Here is a 21985-nt window from a genome sequence, read left to right as displayed (position 1 = left end):
ACGCCTCATTCAACATCACTAATTAATGAAGAGAAATGTTATTTTGTATACAAATTGAATAGTGTATAATTTGCCAATGAAAAGCTTTTATTATACAATATACATTATTATACTATGAGATATTGTCAAATTATATATTATTCAATTTGTATATAAAAAATAGATCTCTTCACTAAATAATGACGTTGACTAGGGCGTTATTATTTCTAGTTATATATATATATATATATATATATATATATATATATATATATATATATATATATATATATATATATATATATATAATGTTGTAGATTTTTTTAGTAACATAATTGTTGTTGTATGTAGTGTTGGAAAAAATACCTGTTGAAATCAAGAACAAAGACAAGCAATATGTTACAATCAATCAATCAAGATCCGACCTCCTTCTGTTGTGCCGTGGTTTGGAACCCACTGCCTTAGAAGCGAAATACGCCACCACCGGTACAGATTTCCTAGTGACGCACGCCCCCCAAGTTTTACACAACGACCTTCGCAATTCGTGTACCCAAATTCGAAGGTTGGAATTGCTCAAGAACTGTTCAAATCTCAAAGGGTAGGTTTGTGTTTTGTGTTTAGGGTTTCAAGGAGTGAATAATCAATAATAATTTCTGGTTAGTATATATATGTATATATACACGTGAGGAGATTAAAAGAAAAAGGAAACAAAGCACTCAAAACCGCCTCTCTTCACTCGACAAAACCCGCTCCCGCAGGAAAAACCCGCGGGTCTATCCTGCGGCCTCTTATGGCAGCTCAAACAAACTGCCCACCCGCGGGAAAACCCGCGCCCAAACCCCGCGGCCACAGCCTGCGCCCAAGCAACCACGAGACAGAGCTCTATAACTCACATATAACCAAGATCGGGTTTTGATGCTTAACGATGAGGTAATGGAGGAAGGCATTAACAAGATTAAACATGGATAAAGCACAAAGGATCACAAACCAAAGTATTCGGATGCATTACTAGATTTCAACAATCCCCCACTAATGCATACGGATTCGACAACATGAGATATGAACAGTAAATAAAAGTCTAAGTACTTAAATGCTAGTATCCGAAGATTTGAACTAACACATTAGTGCACAAGGTTTTCAACACTTCCCTAGTGAGTATCCTAAGATTTGAACTCCTAGGGGCGAGGAAGGGACCTTGTATACACATACCTTGACTTTAGAGCTTAAGCAACTCCGCAAAATTTGGCTACTCTTGGGAACTAATGAGTACTTCAAGAGAACCATACTTGTTCTCCCTAGAAGGGCGCCACGTACTCTTCGTACTCACGCAGGTGTCGCCGTGTGAACCACATCACACACTCCTGCAAATCCGAGAACTATTCATGCAAACATGTGCAACTCACAATACTTTGCAAATTCAAGGACTATTCATGCATCGGAGTTTTGAAATTAAGAACAATTAAGTTCATCCTCTTTCAATATTTCGGTGCACCTATCATGCTCAGCGAGCCATGGACTAGGCGTAGCATTAAGGGCTAAACCCAACCTCATCTCTTCGGTACCTCTCACATTCCCTACTCAAGTAGTCTCAGAGCTGACAATCCAGGCATCTTAAGACCACCATCACTCCTCACTCTTGATTACCGGGATAGAGGTATTAAGAGCTAAACTCACCCTGTTTCTTGTATCTACCTGGTTAACAACCACTCAAAAGAGTCATTAGATTCAATCAAATGCAAGTATAGCAATAAGCAATAAATCCAGCTAACATTTCTCAATAAGATAATAATCAGCAAATCAGGATTTATTCATATCATAAAACTCTAAAGGTTTAATCAATACTTACAAAGCTTACATCTGTTTAACACAAGGTTTCAAACCCATTCCTGTTGATGATTCAATCACCATTCTCTTGCATAGTCCCTTTGTAAAAGGATCAGCTAGGTTTTTCTCTGTCCGGACGTAGTCCAAAGAAACAACCCCATTCACAATAAACTGTCTTACTGACTTCTGCCTAACATGTATGTGCCGCTTATTGCCATTGTAGACACTATTCTTAGCAACACAAATAGCAGCCTGTGAATCACAATGCATAGAGACCGGTGGTGTTGGTTTTCCCCACAAAGGGATGTCAGCCAATAAGTTTCTCAACCAGTCCGCTTCTTGGGTAGCAAGATCCAAAGCTATGAACTCTGCTTCCATTGTAGACCTGACAATACATGACTGCTTCGTAGACTTCCATGATATAGCACTACCACGAAGAGTAAAAACATACCCACTAGTAGAGTTCACTTCATCACTGGAACTAACCCAATTAGCATCACAATACCCTTCTAGAACCAAAGGACGACCAACAAAGTCTAAACCCCAATTCATGGTTCCACGAAGATATCTCAGAACATGTCTCAAAGCTACCCAATGAGCGTCACTTGGGCAATGAGTGTACCTGCTAAGCCTGCTTACAGCAAATGCAATGTCTGGGCGAGTGCAATTCATCAAGAACATCAAGCTCTCTATTACCTTAGCATACTCTTCTTGAGAAACAACTTTTCCCTGATTTTTCTCTAGAGCTATACTACTGTCATAGGGAGTTTTCAGAGACACAACATCAAAGCAATCAAATTTTTTCAACACTTTCTCCACATAATGAGACTGATTAGAAAATAGCCCTTCTTGGTCTTTAAAACCTTAACACCAAGAATCACATCTACTTCTCCCAAATCTTTCATCTCAAACTTAGAGGAAAGCAATTTCTTAGTTTCACTTATAGCACTTAAATCAACACTAAATAACAACATGTCATCCACATACAGGCAAATGATCACACAATGATTATCAAACATTTTAGAGTAAACGCATGCATCACTACCATTGACAACAAAACCGAAACTAAGAATGGTACTATGAAATTTTTCATACCATTGCTTTGGTGCCTGCTTTAGTCCATACAAGGACTTCTTGAGCCTACATACCTTATTCTCCTTTCCAGGAAATACGAACCCAGGAGGTTGCTCCATATAAATTTCCTCTTCCAAATCACCATTCAAGAAAGCTGTCTTGACATCCATCTGATGCACAAACAACTTAAATGATGATGCTAAGGCAAATAAAGTACGAATAGTAGCAATCTTAGTCACCGGAGAATAAGTATAGAAATAATCAATGCCGTATTTTTGAGTGAACCCTCTAATCACCAATCTGGCCTTGAACCTTTCTACAGTGCCATCTGTCCTCATTTTCTTCTTGAAAATCCACTTGCACCCTATAGGTCTGCTTCCCTTTGGTAAGTCAACAAGTTCCCAAGTCCCATTCTGCATGATGGACTCAAGCTCACTATCTACTGCTTCCTTCCAAAGGCTTGCATCAACCGAACTCATAGCTTCTTCGAACGTTTTGGGATCTTCATCTACAACCTGAAGACAAACCATGACCTCATCTAGACCATCCTCACCTTCCATTTCAGTTAGGAACGCCGTAAGGAAATCGGGGCCAAAAGTTGCTTCTGTTCTCTGTCTTTTACTTCTCCTAGGTTGAGTTAATTCTTCAGTCCTGGGACAAGTTTCAACCTGCTCTGTAGACAAAGGAATTGAAGAAACATTGTTAGTAGCATCATTTTTCTTCAAAGGAAACACCTGTTCAAAGAACTCTGCATCTCGAGACTCGCTTATGACATTGTCGCCTAGGCTCATGAACCTGTAAGCAGCACTGTTCTCAGCATATCCAATGAACACCGTATCAAACGTTCTCGAACCTATTGTTGACCGTTTGAAGGAAGGATATCCCACCTTTGCTAGACACCCCCACACTTTCAAGTAACTCAGATTCGGGACGTAACCTTTCCACAACTCGTATGGAGTCTTGTCTAACCTTTTATGGGTAACTCTGCTCAAAACAAAATTTGCTGATAGTACAGCTTCTCCCCACATGTTGTCTGGCAACCCGGAACTCAAGAGCATAGCATTCATCATCTCCTTCAGAGTCCTATTTTTCCTCTCTGCGTTCCCATTTTGCTGTGGTGTGTACGGAGCTGAGACCTCATGAATAATGCCCTCAGTTTCACACACCCTCTTAAGGAAAGTTGAGCCGTACTCTCCTCCTCTGTCAGATCGAACCCTTTTAATTTTTCGATCCAGTTGTTTTTCAACTTCTGCCTTATATACAAGAAACTTGGATTCAGCTTCATCTTTTGACCTCAAAAGATAAACTTTGCAGTATCTAGAGTGATCATCAACAAAAGTAACATAGTATCTTTTGCCACCCCTGCTTTCCAAGTTCTTAAAGTCAGTTAAATCAGAGTGAATTAGCTCTAGCAACGTAGTTTCCCTTTTTGTGACAGACTTGTAAGGTTTCTTCACAAACTTAGACTCTACACATACTTCACATTTTTCTAGTCCATCTAATGACATATTTGGGAGCAAATTTAAACGTTTCATACGTTTCAGTTTGGCAGCACCAATATGACCCAATCTAGCATGCCACAAATTAAAGGACTCAGCAATATAAGCAGAAGTAGAATTTTTATAAATAGAAGATCCGGTTACAATTTCAAGGATAAAGAGACCCCCACTTAGGTACCCTTTGCCAACATATTCCCCATTGCGGGTTAGTACAAGTTTATTAGCATCAAAGACTAACTTAACTCCTACTTTGTTAAGCAAAGCACCAGAAATAAGGTTCCTGCGAAGAGAAGGAACATACAGTACATTGTGCAGGGCCAGAGTTTTGCCTGAAGTCAGCTTAAGTATCACCTTTCCTCTCCCTAACACCTCAGAATTGCTAGAGTTTCCCCATGTAGACTTGTTCACCTTCCTTGGCTTCCTCCATAGTAGCGAACAGATCCTTGTTGGCACAAAAGTGTTTGGAGGCTCCTGTGTCAACAATCCACTCTGAGTTATTTTCTACCAAGTTGACCTCAGATACTACCGCAGCAATAACATCATCATCCTCAGCTAGATGAGCTTGATTCTTAAATTTTCCTTTCTTCCCACCATTATTTTTCTGATCCATCTCGCCTTTAACCTTGCAGTTCACAGCAAAGTGCCCCAATTTGTCACAGTTCCAGCATTTGGTTTTGGACTTGTCAATCTTGCTTCTAGGCTTGAGTTTACCATTGTAGATTCCAGATTTTCCATTGCCGTCACGATTGCCAGGTTTCCTTTCATTGTCAGAATTGAGTTCTACCAGATTTGCTTTCACAGCCAATTCATTTTTTGGGTTGGGGGTTGAATCCTTAAGGCGATTCGCCTCTTCAATTTTCATATGACTCACCAACTCTTCGAGAGTTAGATCTCTTTTCTTATGCTTGAGATGATTTCTATAAACAGACCAAGATTCAGGTAATTTCTCAATTAACACATTAGCCTGCAGGATCTCACACATCTTCATACCTTGAGCAAGAATTTCAGCAACATAATTTTCATACACATGGACTTGCTCCATGATAGATTTCGTATCAACCAACTTAAAATTCAACTAGTTTCCAGTCACATATTTCTTTTTCCCGGCATCATCAGCCCCATATTTCTTTTCCAAAGACACCCAAATCTCCTTGGCAGATTTGACTTTAATATACAGATCAAAGATGTTATTTTTCATGTGGTTCAGAAGATGACCCCTAACAAACTTGTTATCACGTTCAAATTTCTTGATTTCAGATTCATTAGCAATAACAGAGGAAGTAGTCTGAATAGGGACAAATTCTTTATTCCCAGCGACAGGGGTACGTACTAGGAATATCAATCATAGCATTGGTCTGAGTGATAGGTTTTGGGACATCATTAAACAAGACATAATCAACTTCTACTTGTTCAAAAGCAATCAACATTCTTTGAGACCATCTCTTATAATTAGTTCCATCAAGAGACTCAACCTTAGACAGATCTAGGTATAAACGAGATTGAGAATTGCTATTCATGATATCAACAGATCTAATAATAAATATTTCGCTTCTAAATTGTTGGAAAAAATACCTGTTGAAATCAAGAACAAAGACAAGCAATATGTTACAATCAATCAATCAAGATCCGACCTCCTTCTGTTGTGCCGTGGTTTGGAACCCACTGCCTTAGAAGTGAAATACGCCACCACCGGTACAGATTTCCTAGTGACGCACGCCCCCCAAGTTTTACACAACGACCTCCGCAATTCGTGTACCCGGAATTGCTCAAGAACTGTTCAAATCTCAAAGGGTAGGTTTGTGTTTTGTGTTTAGGGTTTCAAGGAGTGAATAATCAATAATAATTTCTGGTTAGTATATATATGTATATATACACGTGAGGAGATTAAAAGAAAAAGGAAACAAAGCACTCAAAACCGCCTCTCTTCACTCGACAAAACCCGCTCCCGCAGGAAAAACCCGCGGGTCTATCCTGCGGCCTCTTATGGCAGCTCAAACAAACTGCCCACCCGCGGGAAAACCCGCGCCCAAACCCCGCGGCCTCAGCCTGCGCCCAAGCAACCACGAGACAAAGCTCTATAACTCACATATAACCAAGATCGGGTTTTGACGCTTAACGATGAGGTAATGGAGGAAGGCATTAACAAGATTAAACATGGATAAAGCACAAAGGATCACAAACCAAAGTATTCGGATGCATTACTAGATTTCAACATGTAGAACCCACATACAACAATTGTATGTGTATCATTTCTCCTTAAATAGGCCCAAATAAGTTCATTTAACATGTTAATTAAGTACATTAAATCCTAACTAAATGTGCTAGATGCTTGCTCTTACTTTGATTTTATTTCTTGGTCTCATGTAAAGCGGGAAGGGAATTTTGTAGCACACCATTTAGCTCGTGTCATCCCTTATGGTGTCGAGCAACAATGGTCGAATTGTTGTCCTAGTGATATATCTCCCTATGTACTAATGGACAACTTGTCCTCAGTTGAAAAATAAAATTCCCCTGCTTTGCCTCAAAAAAAAAAAGCTATAAGGCATACGAACTTCTAGAAAACATCTACAAAATTTATAAGGATAACAACACATTTCCTATTAAAGTTAAGTTCTCATTTATATAATCCAACTCCTCCCTTAATAGCAAGCCATAAAACAACATTGCAAATTATCTGCATCATTACACTACTTTATATTCACATAGCACTGCAGAGGTTGCTATTTTGATGCAGCATTAATTTTCTAGCCTCTACGAATCATATTAGTACCCGAGTCATCAAATTAGTACCCGAGTACTATAAATCATATTAGTACCCGTGTCATCAAATTAATTTTCATGGCCACTCTAAATCATATTAGTACCCGACTCATTCACATACCACTATAATCATACCCAACCTATTCACATACCACTATGAAACATATTAGTACCCGACTCATTCACATACCACTATGAATCATATTAGTACTCGAGTCATCAAATTTTGAAGCAATCAAAAAGAAAAGAAAAATTACAAGATTTAGCCACTCTGAATCATATTAATACTCGATTTTATTTATTTATTTTTTTAAAGGAAAAGAAGAAAACAATTGCTCATATCATTTCTCAATGATGCATGGCAAATGTATTTGAACAGGTAGCTGGTTTACTGCAAATGGTTTGATTTTTTTATTATTTGAAAGGAAAAGTGTCAAATTAATGTGTAATTCTTAGCCTTCTCATTAACATCTCAAGAATATATATAGTTACACAAGATATTCCTAACCCTAACATAATTAGGAATAAGATAAAATATTAACATAACTAGGAAATCTAAAGATATTATACAATATTTCCTAATCTTATCTTAACGTCCCCCCTCAAGGTGGAGCATGTAGATCTCGAATGCCCATCTTGCCAAGTAAAAACTCAAATTGCGTCTTTCCTAAGGCTTTTGTAAAAATATCCGCCAATTGAATCTTCGTGGAAACATACGATGGCTTAATTACTCCTTCTTTAATGGCATCTCTAATAAAATGACAATCTACCTCAATGTGTTTTGTTCTCTCATGGAACACTAGATTGTTAGCAATATGAAGTGTCGATTGACTATCACAATACATGTTCATACCTTGTTTATGTTCTACACCGAAGAAACGAAGTAATTGCTTCAAGTGTTTCAACTCACATGTCAACATAGTCATTGACCTGTACTCGGCGTCTGTGGAACTTGTAGCTACTGTTGGTTGCTTTTTAGTCTTCCAAGATACAGGAGATAATCCAAGTAGTACAAACCAACCAGTCAATGATCTACGAGACAAAGGACAACTTGCCCAATCCGAGTCACACCAACCTTCCAACTGGAGACTGCTATCAGACCTCAACAGAATACCTTGACCCGGACATTTCTTCAAATATCTGACTACTCTCAAAGCTGCCTCCCAATGTTCCTCTTTTGGGCATTGCATAAATTGCGACAAAATATGTACCGAATAAGCTAAATCCGGTCTTGTGACTGCCAAGTAAATTAGATGACCAATCAACCGCGCATATTTTGTTCAGGATTCGCGAACTCCTTCCCTTCTGCTATAGCAAGTCTATGATTTTGCACCATCGGAAAATCTGTCGGCTTTGCTCCTAGCAACCCTGTCTCAGAAATTATATCCAAAGCATACTTACGTTGACACACATAGAAACCATGTTTACTCCGTGCCACTTCTAGCCCCAAAAAATATTTCAAAGCTCCCAAATCTTTCATTTTAAAACATTTACTCAAGTATGCTTTAAAACTTTCCAATGCAAATGTATTATTCCCTGCAATTATCATATCATCCACATAAATCAAGACATTCAACTGCGTTCCACCCTTCGAAAGAGTGAATAAGGAATAGTCTGAGTACGACTGTTTAAATCCATATTTCTTCAAAGCCGTGGTCAATTTTTCAAACCAACATCTAGGAGCCTGCTTCAAACCATACAACGACTTTTTCATTCTGCAAACCTTGTCTGAGTTATTCTTTTCGAACCCCGGTGGAATTTTCATGTAAATTTCTTCGTCCAAGTCTCCATGTAAGAAGACATTATGCACATCCATCTGATGAACCTCCCAATTCTTCACGGCCGCAACTGCCAGAAAGGTACGAACTGTTGTCATTTTAGCCACTGGAGCAAAAGTTTCATTATAATCAATCCCTTCTTCTTGATGATTTCCAAGACATACGAGTCTCGCTTTTAGACGAAGAATTTTGCCATTTTCATCTCGTTTTTCTGCATACACCCACTTACTTCCAAGGGCTTTCTTCCCCACCGGAAGCATCTCAAGGGTCCATGTACCTTGTTCTTCGAGTGCTTTAATTTCGGCTGCCATAGCCTCTTTCCACCCCTCGTGCTTCATCGCTTCTTTGAACGATCTAGGAACTCTAGCTTCTGTCAAAGCTGCAATATAATGTCTATGCTTCGACGAAAAACGGTCATAATTAACAAAATATGTTATAGGGTAGGGAGTACCTGAAGAGAATGATGATGGCGGTGAACATGAATCTTTATTTTTCCGTATTGTGTGGGTCACGCAATCCCGTAACTTCGTTGAGGGAAATTTTTGTCGTTTTTCGCGGCCTAACTTTTCACTTGTAGTCTCATTACCTTGCAACGAATCACCTAAATCAAGTGCTGCATCACTTGAGACAGCCTCCCCTGCTGCCAATTGATGTTGCTGGGCTGTCTTAGTGGTCCGGGGCTGCTGTGCCCTGTCCGCAGCTCTACGCTACTGCTGCTGTCTCCCCTGACCAGCGAGTGCTGGATTTCCAGCGTGCCCAGCTGAATCCACTGCTGGCTGGTGGTCGACCTGCCCAGCAGGCGCTGGAAACCCAGCGGGCCCAGCAAATTGTATGGGTAGCTGGTGCTCTTCTCTGCTAGTGGGCGCTGGTTGGACGATGGGTGTTGATCCCACGCCCATGTCCTCAGTATTCCCACTATATACACCAACAAAATCACCCTTTGTCACATGTCGATTTCCTCATCACATCCACCAATTTCATTATCCTCAACTGCTATTTTTTCCCTCACATCACCAACATACGGGAAAACATGCTCATGGAATTTAACATCACGCGATACAAAAAATTCCCGTGTCTCCAATTCAAATAATCTCCAACCTTTCTTTCCAAAAGGATAACCTACAAACACACATTTTCGACTTCGTGATTCAAATTTATCTCTCTTACTCCGTTGATTATGAGCATATGCCAAGCACCCAAACACTCGAATACACTCATACAATGGCATTTTACCAAACAACATCTCATATGGGGTTTTATTTTGAAGTATCGGACTTGGAGTACGATTTATTAAATAACAAGCAGTTCGAACACACTCCCCCCAAAATTTTATAGGTAATTTTCCTTGGAATCGCAAAGCTCGAGCCACATTCAAAATATGTTGATGTTTCCTTTCTACTCTCTCATTTTGTTGAGGAGTACCAACACAAGAAGACTAAAAAATTATCCCATTCTTCATAAAATAATCTTGTAAATGATTAAAATCGGTTCCATTATCACTACGAACAACTTTTATATCTCTATCAAATTGTCGTTTAATCAAAACAACAAAATTAAGGAACATCAATTCAAATTCTGTTTTATTGCTAACAAAATAAATCCAAACACTACGAGAATAATCATCCACAATTGTCAAAAACATCTTTGATCCACAACTCAAGACCGTTTTATACGGTCCCCATAGATCAATATGAACTAACTCAAACATACTACTTGCTTTGCTATTACTAATGGGAAAACTATCTCTTGTTTGCTTTACACGAGGACATACATCACAAACATTATTACTTTTTCTACTAGAGTTACTCACATGAGGAAGCAACTTTAATATCTTCTCCGACGGATGCCCCATACGTTGATGCCACAAGTCGACCACACAATCCACTGTTAGCACTCTGATTTGCGGAACACCACGGAAAAAATAAAGTCCATCTTGACGTTCACCCACGCCAATCACCGTCCTCTTCAACTGGTCCTGAATAACACAAATTTTGTTAGTAAATTGAATTGAGCAACTCAGTTCATCACTCAATTGTGTTACAGAAATTAAATTACAATTCAATTGGGGAACAAATAACACACTATCAATTTTCAAACCACCCTCCAATGTGACCGAACCAAGTTGATTCGCATTTACAGTTTGACCATCCGGTAACCCAACCGGACAATTTTGAATTGTCTTGATATTTTCCATGATTGACAAATCATTTGTAACGTGATTTGAAGCTCCCGTGTCTACTATCCACGGCATACAAGTTTTACCTTCAAGTTTCGATCTTGATTTTAAAAAATCAAGGATTTGTTGAGCTTGTTCGGAAGAGACCCCTGCTAGACCTTGTGTAGACTGCTGATTCGAATGAGAGGTAGTTGCATTAGCCACCCCACCTTGCACAGCATTGGCACGCACATTACTATTGTTACCTGTGCTGCCTCCACGTCCACCCCGGCCTCCGCGACCTCCACGGCCACCTTTTCCTTGTCCTCTTCCTCCTCATCTCCTATCATCCCACCAATCAGGATAACCAATCAATTCATAACATTGTTCTTTCACATGACCATCCTTACCATAATGATCACAGGTCAATTTCTCACTTTCACCATAAGTTTGCGTCGACCTCGTATCAACTTTAAAGGCCACAACATTCTCCTTCTTTCCATCTTTTACACGCAACCTCTCGGTATTAATTACCGTTTGGTATGCATTATCCACCGTTGGCAAAGGTATTTGAGCCAAGAGTTGTGCTCTAATTGCTTCATAAGGATCATCAAGAAATAGTGAAGATAATCTTCCTCACGAATATCACCAACTTGTTGGGCAATGTGACACGTACATTTCCCGCAAGAACACTTCGACACCCTACAATACTGCACCAATTCCTTCCAAATTTTGGACAATCGACCAAAATAATCTGTCACAGTCTTTTGTGCCTCTTGTTTACTCGCCCCAAGCAATTGCTTAAGGTGACAAATTCTCGTGCCACTCACAACACAATACTAACATCGAGTGCACCGCAACCCAATACTTTTTCTTCTTAGGATCTGTCAAAGGTTCCGTAATCGAACCATCAATAAACCCAAATTTCCACTTTGCAATTAGAGACCTTCGAATTGCCTTTGCCCATTCGTCATAGTTCACTGCCCCCTTTAGCTTGATCGGAGTTATCACGATCCCAGGGTGATCACTTGATCCAAGGTGATACTCAAGGTCAATTTGTGGTGGAGGTGAATCATCACTGTCTTTTGTCATGATTAACACACAAATCTCACGCTGATAATCTCAAGCGTTGAAAAAAATTTTTTGTTTTTTTTTTTGTTTTTTTTTTTTTGTTTTTTTTCTTTTGGAACCCTAAACCTAAGCTCTTGATACCATGTCAAATTAATGTGTAATTCTTAGCCTTCTCATTAACATATCAAGAATATATATAGTTACACAAGATATTCCTACCCTAACATAATTAGGAATAAGATAAAATATTAATATAACTAGGAAATCTAAAGATATTATACAATATTTCCTAATCTTATCTTAACAAAAAGGGATTAAAAGAAGGGAATTGAGAGGATTTTTTTGTTAAAAAAATAAATATATATTGAGTCAAATTTTATAATCAACAAGGAAATTATTGACGTTTCTTAATACTTCGTACAATCTTATTATCTTAACACTACAGAGTAGTGAGAGTAACACTAAAAGAATAGCCGCCTCCCTCTTCTCTCTTTTCTCTCTTCTCTCTCCTCTCTTTAGGGTTTCAATTTTGTTGGCCGTTTAGGCCGGAAATAGTCTAATTTCTTCGAAAATTAGACTATTTCCGACCCTTTTCTTCAATTTAATTTGCTTTTTTGTTATTTGATTTGTTTTGTTCTCTCTGTTTGTAAGAGTCTGTCCCAATTTTTTTGGGTTTTTTCCAATTTTTTGGGATTTTGATTCTCATCTATGGATGAGAATTTTATCTTTAGGGTTTTAATAATAATTGAGAAGGTGATTTGAATTCATATGGGTTTAGGGTTCGTCATCAACTCTACTATCAAAACATCAGCGCATATTGCGAAGGTCTCTATTTGGAAAGATGCAAAGACATCGAAAATCACTACTCGCGTCAAGTTTGAAGCGGTGGAGTGTGAGCTATGCCCGATATGCCAATTAGTTATGATTTTGATTGTAAAAGTTATGTTATTTTCTCTAAATTTGTGGTTTACAAATCTTTATTATTGTTGTAGATGCCGCTATTTATTAATGATAATATTCTTCTTCTTGTAAAAAAAAAAATAAGAATACTTTTTTTTTTTTTTTTTTTTTTTTTTTTTGAGGAAATACACATGAAATATGAATCGTCTTAGCAACTAGCTATTACTCCGAAAATAATCATTAATTCTTCAATTGGGTACTTCTAATGGAGCGGAGCAAGTAGTTATACGTAATGTTAAATTAGCTTGTCATGGAAAATATGATTTCAAACTAACTCTCTCTGTAGCTATTTTGTGCCTTGATGGTTAGCTATTAATAACTTGCTAATTAAATAAGTTTGACTTTCTCAATTAGCCTTATAAATTTAATTATTTTAATATATTAAACTCCAAAAAATTTGAAAACTTTTTTCTCAAGCAAATTAGCCAAGCTAATTGTACTTTTAGCTCAAATAGTCAAGCTACTAGCTAGAGACTTTTGAAAATTACAAGCAAGTTCCTATTGGAGTTGCTCTAAGCGTAACAAATGTACACTATATAAACACACATCCACCATATAACACAAATTCTTGCATTTTAAGATCAGAGAACTTCTCCTCAAACACACACACACGCAAAAAAAAAAAAAAAAAAAAAAAAAAAAAAAAAAAAAAAAAAAAAAAAAAAACCATGTAAACCAACATATATGATGCAATTTGGAAAATCGAAAATTGAAAACATGTAAACCAAAATAGAAATGATCACATCTATGAAAAAGATAATAACATACAAATCAACCAATATCAGTACACAATCTAGGATTTCGTACATAACAAAACACACATAGTTATTGTCACAAGTCGAACTTGCAACTGTGTACAAGATCAGCTGAAATGAAATCAATAATTAAAGGGTGTAAAGAGTTAAACGAGTGCATTTCTAATATTGTCCCCCTTTGTTAGCAAGTGAAGGCACCCCCTGATATTCTTTTATTCAAGCAGTAGATACTTATAAAACGATTCATTCATTCAATCAAAGAAATGTCTTAAGGGAATCCAACCTGATTAAAGCACTTTGACAATATAAACGTCGAAATCAAGATATAATATGTAGACACAAATAATAATAAACCCCATGATCCATGGCAAGATGTGAAATGAAAAATGAAACCAAATTAATACTCCGTAATTCAGAACAAGGTTTCTAACAAATACTCACATTGCTCTACTTAATGCAGTAAATGACCTACCACTACATAACCCTGGTTTCATCACTGTAGAGTACTGATCATATTCTTAGTCCACAACACAACAGTCTGCAACACTTCATGCAGCCAAATACTAATGTAGGAAATCAGTAATTACAGAACAATGCGGCTTTGACATTTGTTAACTTAGTAACATAACAGCTACGTGGTTGCACTCCAGAATTTCATGTTTAAATTCAAGAAAACATTTAAACAAGAGTATTATTCTTTGATTATACTACAATACAAATGGTAGTTGAACCAATTTGTGATCAAATCTACAACAAAAGAGATAGAAGAGACGCAAAATATTTATCAAACCAAGAACAGAACTCATATTCATTACCAGCTCAGGATAGCAATATTCACTGATGTGCAGAATCACAAAGGGATAACAACAGAATGACAAATGTATGTATCAACACAAGCAACTAATTTCCACAATGTATGTATCTAGCTATCTACACGAGCAACTGATTTTCACAATGTATGTACCTACATGAGCAACTAATTTTCACAACGTACGTCTATGAACAACTATTTTTCACAATGTATGTACCAACACAAGCAGCTAAGTTCCGCAATGTATGTATCCAACCCAAGTAACTAAGCATCTCAGCAAAGACTTCCATCTGCCGTTTTCACAATGTATGTATCAACACCGTCATCCATCTTCTTCCCTTCCAGTTACAGCAACAGGTGACACAAGGCTTTGAACATAATCCACTATATACACTTTGTCCACAAAATTAGGAACCAAAAGAGTTTCTGGAGGATCGCGACTGAAGTCAGCAAGCATTAGCTCATGCCCATATCTAGAGTAGAAAACCAAAACCCTTCCAGAATTGGTCAATCCAAAAAAATTGCGACAATAATTACTAACCGATCTATAAGTAAACAACTTGGTCCATGATTCCTGCACTCCATATTCTTTCATCATCCACATCTCTAGTTCTTCTATTTGATCAGTTCTTCCCCAAACACACAAGCAATCATTCAAACAGCACAAACTAAAAGCAAATAATACACCTTTCCCAAAACCATCATAAGGCAGTTCCATCCTTGTGAACTCCCCCTGACTAGCCAAATCAAAGGCAACGATAAATTTGTACTTCGTCTCTACTGCAACACTCCAATGCAAAGTTTCATTCACCAGAATTCCAATTCTTTTAATCAAGTGATCTTGCAATACCAGCCTATTTTTCTGATCTTTTCGCGGTGTTTCCTTTATTGTCCATTCTCGGGTTTTAAACGAGTATACAAAAGCAACTACTTCAGGACGAGTTAAGCACCTAGGTAACTCAATGGCAACAATGTAGTAATCCTTATGAGATGAAACATAACCAAACCCAAAACTATGGTTATCATATGACAATTGATAAGGACGAAGATGAAATCCTTGAGGACGTTGAATCTCAATAAAAGCATTAGGGTCTTGACCAAGAACAGGATTATAAACCACAAAACTAAAATCAGAATTAAAATAAGCATGAGGAACCAACAAAGCTAAACCGTTACAAGAATCAACCAACCAATTGAAAGGTGCATATTTAGATTTATCGGAAGCAATAAAATGAGTATTACTGCCAAATCTGCTGAAAACAAAATTGGAATCTTCATAATCAAGATTGAAATCTCCATAATCAATAGCCTCAAAGTTGCTATAATAGTCAAGGGTAAGAACAGACCTCGAAGATAAGTGCGTAAGATGGGTTTCGGCGAATTGGGTACTTGAGATGATTGCATTCCATTCACGAGAAACGCTTTTGAATCGGACTAGGGTTTTGGCGGGTAATCTTGGGAGGATTTCAGAGAGTATGATGCCTTCTGGAATATCTGAAAACTGGGTTTTTGCGGCGACGATTACATCTTCTTCGTCGGCGGTGTTTTTCAGCTTCTGGGTTTCATTGTTCTGTGTTTCAGAGTTCTGGGTTCCTCTGTTCTGGGTTTCTCTGTTCTGGATTTCAGAGTTCTGGGTTCCTCTGTTCTGGGTTTCAGAGTTCTGGGTTTCGCTCGATATGATGTGCATCGGAGTTTCTTCGTCGATGTCTTCGGTGGTGCTTTTCAGCTTCTTATGCGACGGATATTGCGGCGGAGAAGCCATGGAGTTGGGTTTTGCGGCGGCGATTATGGTGGAGAGAGGAAATGGTGGTGGTTTTGGCGGCAACACTACAGTTGGACTCTAAAGAAATGCTTTGTTTGAAATCATTCAAGACAAAACTACAGCATATTTAATACTGGTACATAGGAGTACCAAGATATTTATAAGTGGACTAAAACTAGGAAATTAGGACTAATAAATTTCCTATATATTAATTAGTCCTAATATTACTTTCCTATATAGGTGTTAAATACCGCCATCCAAAATTATCAAAACCGCCAATATGGTGAATGGACAACCATGTCCTTAGTACTTCACTACTATCTTCCCTCTTGCCATCAATCACTAACATCTTGACACCACCACCCTAATTGATGACTAACACCACCACCACCACACTGACCGGCGACGATCACCACCGCACCGGCGACGATCACCACCGCACCGGCGACCCACCACCTTCCCTCCTTTTTTTAAATTTTTTTTATTTTTAAATTTCAGCCAATTGCGGTAACCAAAGCCCAAAATCAATTACCGTGTATGGTAAACGGAGCCCAAAATCGGTTACCGTACATAGTAACCGAAGCCCAAAACCGGTTACCGTAGAATCGGTTAAGGTGCACGGTAACCGGAGCCTAAAACCGGTTGCCGTGCATGGTAACCGGTTTTGGGCTCCGGTTACCACAGTTGCCTAAAATAATAATAAAAAAAACCCACCACCTTCACGCCGCCCAGGGAAGGTGGTGGGTTGTCATAGAGGGGGGTGTGGTGGGTCGTCGGTCAAAAGAGGTTGTGATCGCCGGTTGGAAGGGGTTGTGGGTTGCCGGGAGAATGAATGGATGGTGAAGTAGTAAAGGTACGATTGTCCATTCACACCAAATGTTGGCGGTGTTTAGCAATCCACTTTCGATATGTATAGATACTATACACCTTTTCTTCTTAGTTCTTCACTTCTTCCTCCCCAAAACAAAATTACAAGGATAACAACACATTTCCTATTAAAAATTTAAGTTCTCACCTCCCTTGTAAAAGCAAGCCAAAAAAATAACATTGCAAACTATCTACATTATTGCACTTTACATTCACACAGCACTACAGAGGTTGCTATTTTGATGCAACATTAATTTTCTAGCCACTATGAATCATATTAGTACCTGAAGCATCAAATTTTGAAGCAAATAGAAAGAAAAGAAAAACTACAAGATGCCCCCTACAATAGAAGTCATAGCTAAAATAATCGCCTTCTGCAATTTTATATCCAGGTTTCCTCCAAACCCCTGTGCCTAGAATCAACAACAAAAAAGCCAATGTATCAGTATCACATAAGCGGATATGCCTTCACACGATCACACTGCTAGTTCAACAATACTAACCCCATGATTCTTGACCAATGTTGTAGGCTCAACCACAATAGCCGAAAGAATTAAAGATAACCTTTTACTTCAGAAACCTCATCTGCAAACCATGTTTGTTATGATGGAATTTCAATTGTAGGATTTCAACCTTGATTTTTACTCAAAATATGTAACAAAAATAGTTAGCACACCATTTAAAGCAGAATTACTGTGAGCATAAGAGAGAAATCAATTTGGGCAAACTACAAGAGCAATTCTAATTGAAATGATCATATAACTCAAAACTGCGAAAACTTATTAAAAACAGCACAAGACCCATCTAGAAAGAGCAACAATGCTATGAGTTACATAATATGAGAATGCTTGAAAATACTGAATATGATGTCAATTTTTTTACAGGGAATAGTATAGTCTTTGCTTGTTCGCGACCCTGGTTATGAAATAACAATGATTACAGAGAAGCTGCATAAGTCATGATTCATTAATGATCCTCTTGGAATTTGATGTCGGGGATGTGTTTTATGTAAGGCCAATCCTCCCCGGGGGGATCTTTTTGACATCTACTCTCCAGGATTTCTGAACATTCCAAGAGCATAAGTTGTTTCAGTGAGGTGAGTTTGGACATCCATTTCGGAATTGATTCGAGTCTTTTGCAATCTTCAATAAAAAGGTATTCGAGGGCAGCCAAGGATTGCATCCAATCAGGCAGACTCACTAGCTGTGGAAGACTAATAAATGACAAAGTGAGGAGAGAGTGATGAAGGTATTGCCATGGCCTGCTGTCCTCTGATAGCCTCACATTAGGACAATTCCATATCAGTAATGCCTTTAAGGCATTGAGATGCTTTAATCCTCCAGAAATACTCCTTAGTTTGTCACAATTATAAAATCCTAAGTATTCCAGAGAAAACGAGCAGTTGCGAAACACCTCCTCTACTTCTTCCAAGCTTTCCACCTCCTCTACTTCTTCCAAGCTCTCCAGCTCCCCCTCAATTGTTAAGCTTTCAAGACTCTCAAAAGCCACCATGGACAGAGAATTTAACCATACCACATTGTCTATATTCACGTTCCTTAATGTACTACTTTTACTCGAATTTTCAGGATCAAATATTTTCAGTCTTTTATTGAAGTTATCTAACCGTAGTTCCTCCACCTTGAGACACAACGGAATACATGTCAACTCTGGGCAATTCACTATCCTCAGTCCAGAGAGACATAATCGCATGTTTTTGTTATCTTCAAGGAGAAAAAGATCATCTCTCCATCCTTTCAACTTCGGCAAATGAAACAACTCAAGGGATTCCAAGGAAGGGAAGATTAACACTCCTTCAGCACATTCTGATTCAGGCGTGGAACTGAAAACTGATGAACTTAGTTTTATGTACTCCAACTTAAGCAAACTGTTAAGACTAAGGAATTTGAGATGTCGCAAGTTTCCTAGACATGGCAGGTACTCCAGCTCCTCGCAATTCCAAAGAAGAATATGCACAAGATTCGGGAGAAGTGTTACCCAACCTGGCATTCTCACACCACGGTACCCCCATACTTCTAACCGCCTGAGATTCGAATGTGGTTGCAGCTCTTCCATTAATCTTCTTGCTTCCTCAGTATCCACATCTCCATCAACCACCCTGTGATGGAAATGAAATGTAAGGCCCTTGAGATGTTCCTTACTCATTAGATAATGTCCTTCAGCTCTGTTTTCGTCTATCTTAATGACATTTTTAGGCCACTTAAACCAGATATTAAGACAGCCTTTGATGTTGTTCATCATCTTTAGATCTTCCAGTCCGTCAAACCATTGTTTTGTAGTTGAATGACTCCCTTCACCACCGACTATAAAATCAGTAAGCCTGTGAAGGCCAGTCAACTTACCCATCCTCTTGGGAAAACAAGTCATCTTGTGGCAACTAGACAACGTTAATAAGGTCCTAAGCTTCACCAGCCTGCTCAAATCTTTTGGCAACTCTTTCAATTGACGGCAATAATTTAACTTTATGGTTTGTAGATTACATAGCTTTGTAATTGACTTTGGAAGCACTTCAAGTCTGTAGTTCCATGAGAGATCTAAATACCTCAAATGCAACAGTTTACCTATTGATTCTGGCAACGTTTTGATACTTGAATGAGACAAATCCAATGCCCTGAGGTGAAAGCAAGTGGCTAATAATGCCTCCGTGAAGAACTGCTCTATATTCACAACTTGATGCCACTCGCCAACGCAAAGATATGTTCGAATATGGGACTTGTATAATGTACATCTTGCAACTTTGCTTCTGGTAACTGACAGATGACGAAATGTATCATCCAAGATGTCGCCTAAGGTATCCGTTGCACAAATCTCCAATTTGGTTACTGTTTGAGCAACATCGTGCATAAGATCATGTATCTTAAAATTCACAATATCACCATATACATCTTTTTCTACGTCTTGAAAAAAACATCTTCGCAATAAAATTGAAATATATTCCTCAGCAGCATCTTCAATGCTTTGACCTTCATCCAAAGGGACAATATAGCCTTGTGCCATCCAAAGGCTTATTAGCTTCTCCTTTCTTATCTTATGATCCTTAGGAAACAATGCACAATAGCCGAAACAACTTTTCAATGGAGACTCGAGATTATGATAACTCAGCTTCAATATAGGCATGATATCATTCTGACTCTCTCTGAGGTTGGCTAATCGTATTTGCGCAAGTGATAGCCACTTACTCTTGTCTTGACCATATAAGAGACTTCCTACCACTCTGATAGCAAGAGGAACTCGAGCACATCCTTTAACAATCTCTAGCCCAATCTTGACCAAGTCATCAGGAGGCATAGACGATTGCAATCCAAAAGCCATCCTTTCAAATAAGCACCAAGAATTCTCCTCTGACAAGCCTTGGAGCTCGTATGTTAGACCATCTCCTATAAATTTTGCTGTCAATTGTGAACGTGTTGTTACCATAATCCAGCTTCCTCTTTGACCTCCGATTAAGAATCCTGCCAGGGCACGCCATTGATCACACTTCTCAGACCATACATCATCTAAAACAAGCAAGTATTTTTTGCCTGCTAGTTTATCGCGTAGATGTTTTTGTACCTGATCCATGGTGGAGTGCTCGTGAGGCTGACCAGTAGTTGAAGTAATCTTACAAAGAATTTCTTTTATATCCAGTTGCTTCTGATCTTGATCAGAGATACAAGTCCACAACCTCAAAGGAAATGTACTTGTAACCCTTGGATCGTTATACACAAGTTGAGCAAGAGCTGTTTTGCCCAACCCCCCAATTCCCACAATCGTGAGAAAAGATACGTCGCGTTGCACATTAGAATCGAGCATCATACCAATAATCTTCTCCAAGTCATCCTTTCTTCCAATGATATCATCTGCATCCACATAAGAACAGGTCTCGGGCCTTCTCCTCCGGATAGGCTCGGGATCAAGCTTAAAGCTAAACTGAGTACTGTAAGCAATAGCATCCAGTTTCTTCCTGATTTTCTTAACCCCTTGAGACATCTTATAAGCAACACCTAGTGGGTTATCAGAAAAGAAACGACACACTTTTTTAGAGAGACTACCACCAGCCTCCAAGAGTTTCTTCTGTTCAACAAGAGTAACAAACTCGTCCAGCAGATCATCTGCTTCAAAGACCGCACCCTTGAGCTCATTAAGCATATGCTTTGCTTCATGGGAGAGATCCTGCTTGGCCTCTGCATCAAGAAGCACAGCATTGACAGCAGAGACGGTGCGTCGGAGATCATCAAGCTGGGATTTGTAGCCAAAGACTGTAAGGATCTCTTGAAGCTCTGAGCACTGCAACGCCGTAAGCAGAGTTTGAGCAACTGATAACACTGTGCCAACAATATCCATTTTTTTTCTCTTGAAAATAGATGTGAATGAATATGGTAATGATAGATTTGTAAGCTCTGATATACACCAACCAAGCAAGAAGTAATGCAATTAAATCATATGGTTGAAATCCTGTAGCAAAAAGGAGATAAGGTAGTGCTATATTGTCATCATTTCAATATTAATAAAGCTAATTGGAATAATATAAGATCAATTTGTGACACCGGACCAATTATATATCTTGTATTAGGTAGTGCTAGTGTGCTACATTGTCAAATTTGTCATCATCAGTCATTAGCACAGTTAAATACTTAGCATTATGTAAAGCATAAAATTTCAGTGGTCCACGAATTGTATTTTTCTTTCCTGA

General features: G+C 38.5%; 2 protein-coding genes across 2 annotated transcripts; both read right to left on the bottom strand.

Moving 5' to 3' along the window:
* Positions 1-14988: 14988 nt before the first annotated feature.
* LOC145633141 (F-box/kelch-repeat protein At3g23880-like) lies at positions 14989-16428 on the bottom strand. The gene has a single exon (XM_081685423.1). The coding sequence runs from the start codon at positions 16426-16428 to the stop codon at positions 14989-14991; it is 1440 nt and encodes a 479-aa protein (XP_081541549.1).
* Positions 16429-18072: 1644 nt separating this feature from the next.
* LOC145631035 (disease resistance protein RGA2-like) lies at positions 18073-21636 on the bottom strand. The gene has a single exon (XM_081683140.1). The coding sequence runs from the start codon at positions 21634-21636 to the stop codon at positions 18262-18264; it is 3375 nt and encodes a 1124-aa protein (XP_081539266.1). The 3' UTR covers positions 18073-18261.
* Between the last annotated feature and the right edge of the window lie 349 nt (positions 21637-21985).

This window comes from Chenopodium album, chromosome 5 (genome assembly GCF_948465745.1).
Source record: "Chenopodium album chromosome 5, dcCheAlbu1.1, whole genome shotgun sequence".
NCBI lineage: Eukaryota > Viridiplantae > Streptophyta > Magnoliopsida > Caryophyllales > Amaranthaceae > Chenopodium > Chenopodium album.
The sequence above is the reverse complement of the archived record's forward strand: the minus strand, read 5'-3'. Positions and strand labels throughout refer to the sequence as shown.

Excerpts from the sequence above, each read along its gene's own strand:
- LOC145633141 (XM_081685423.1), bottom strand. The coding sequence starts at position 16,428 with ATGGCTTCTCCGCCGCAATATCCGTCGCATAAGAAGCTGAAAAGCACC.
- LOC145631035 (XM_081683140.1), bottom strand. The coding sequence starts at position 21,636 with ATGGATATTGTTGGCACAGTGTTATCAGTTGCTCAAACTCTGCTTACG.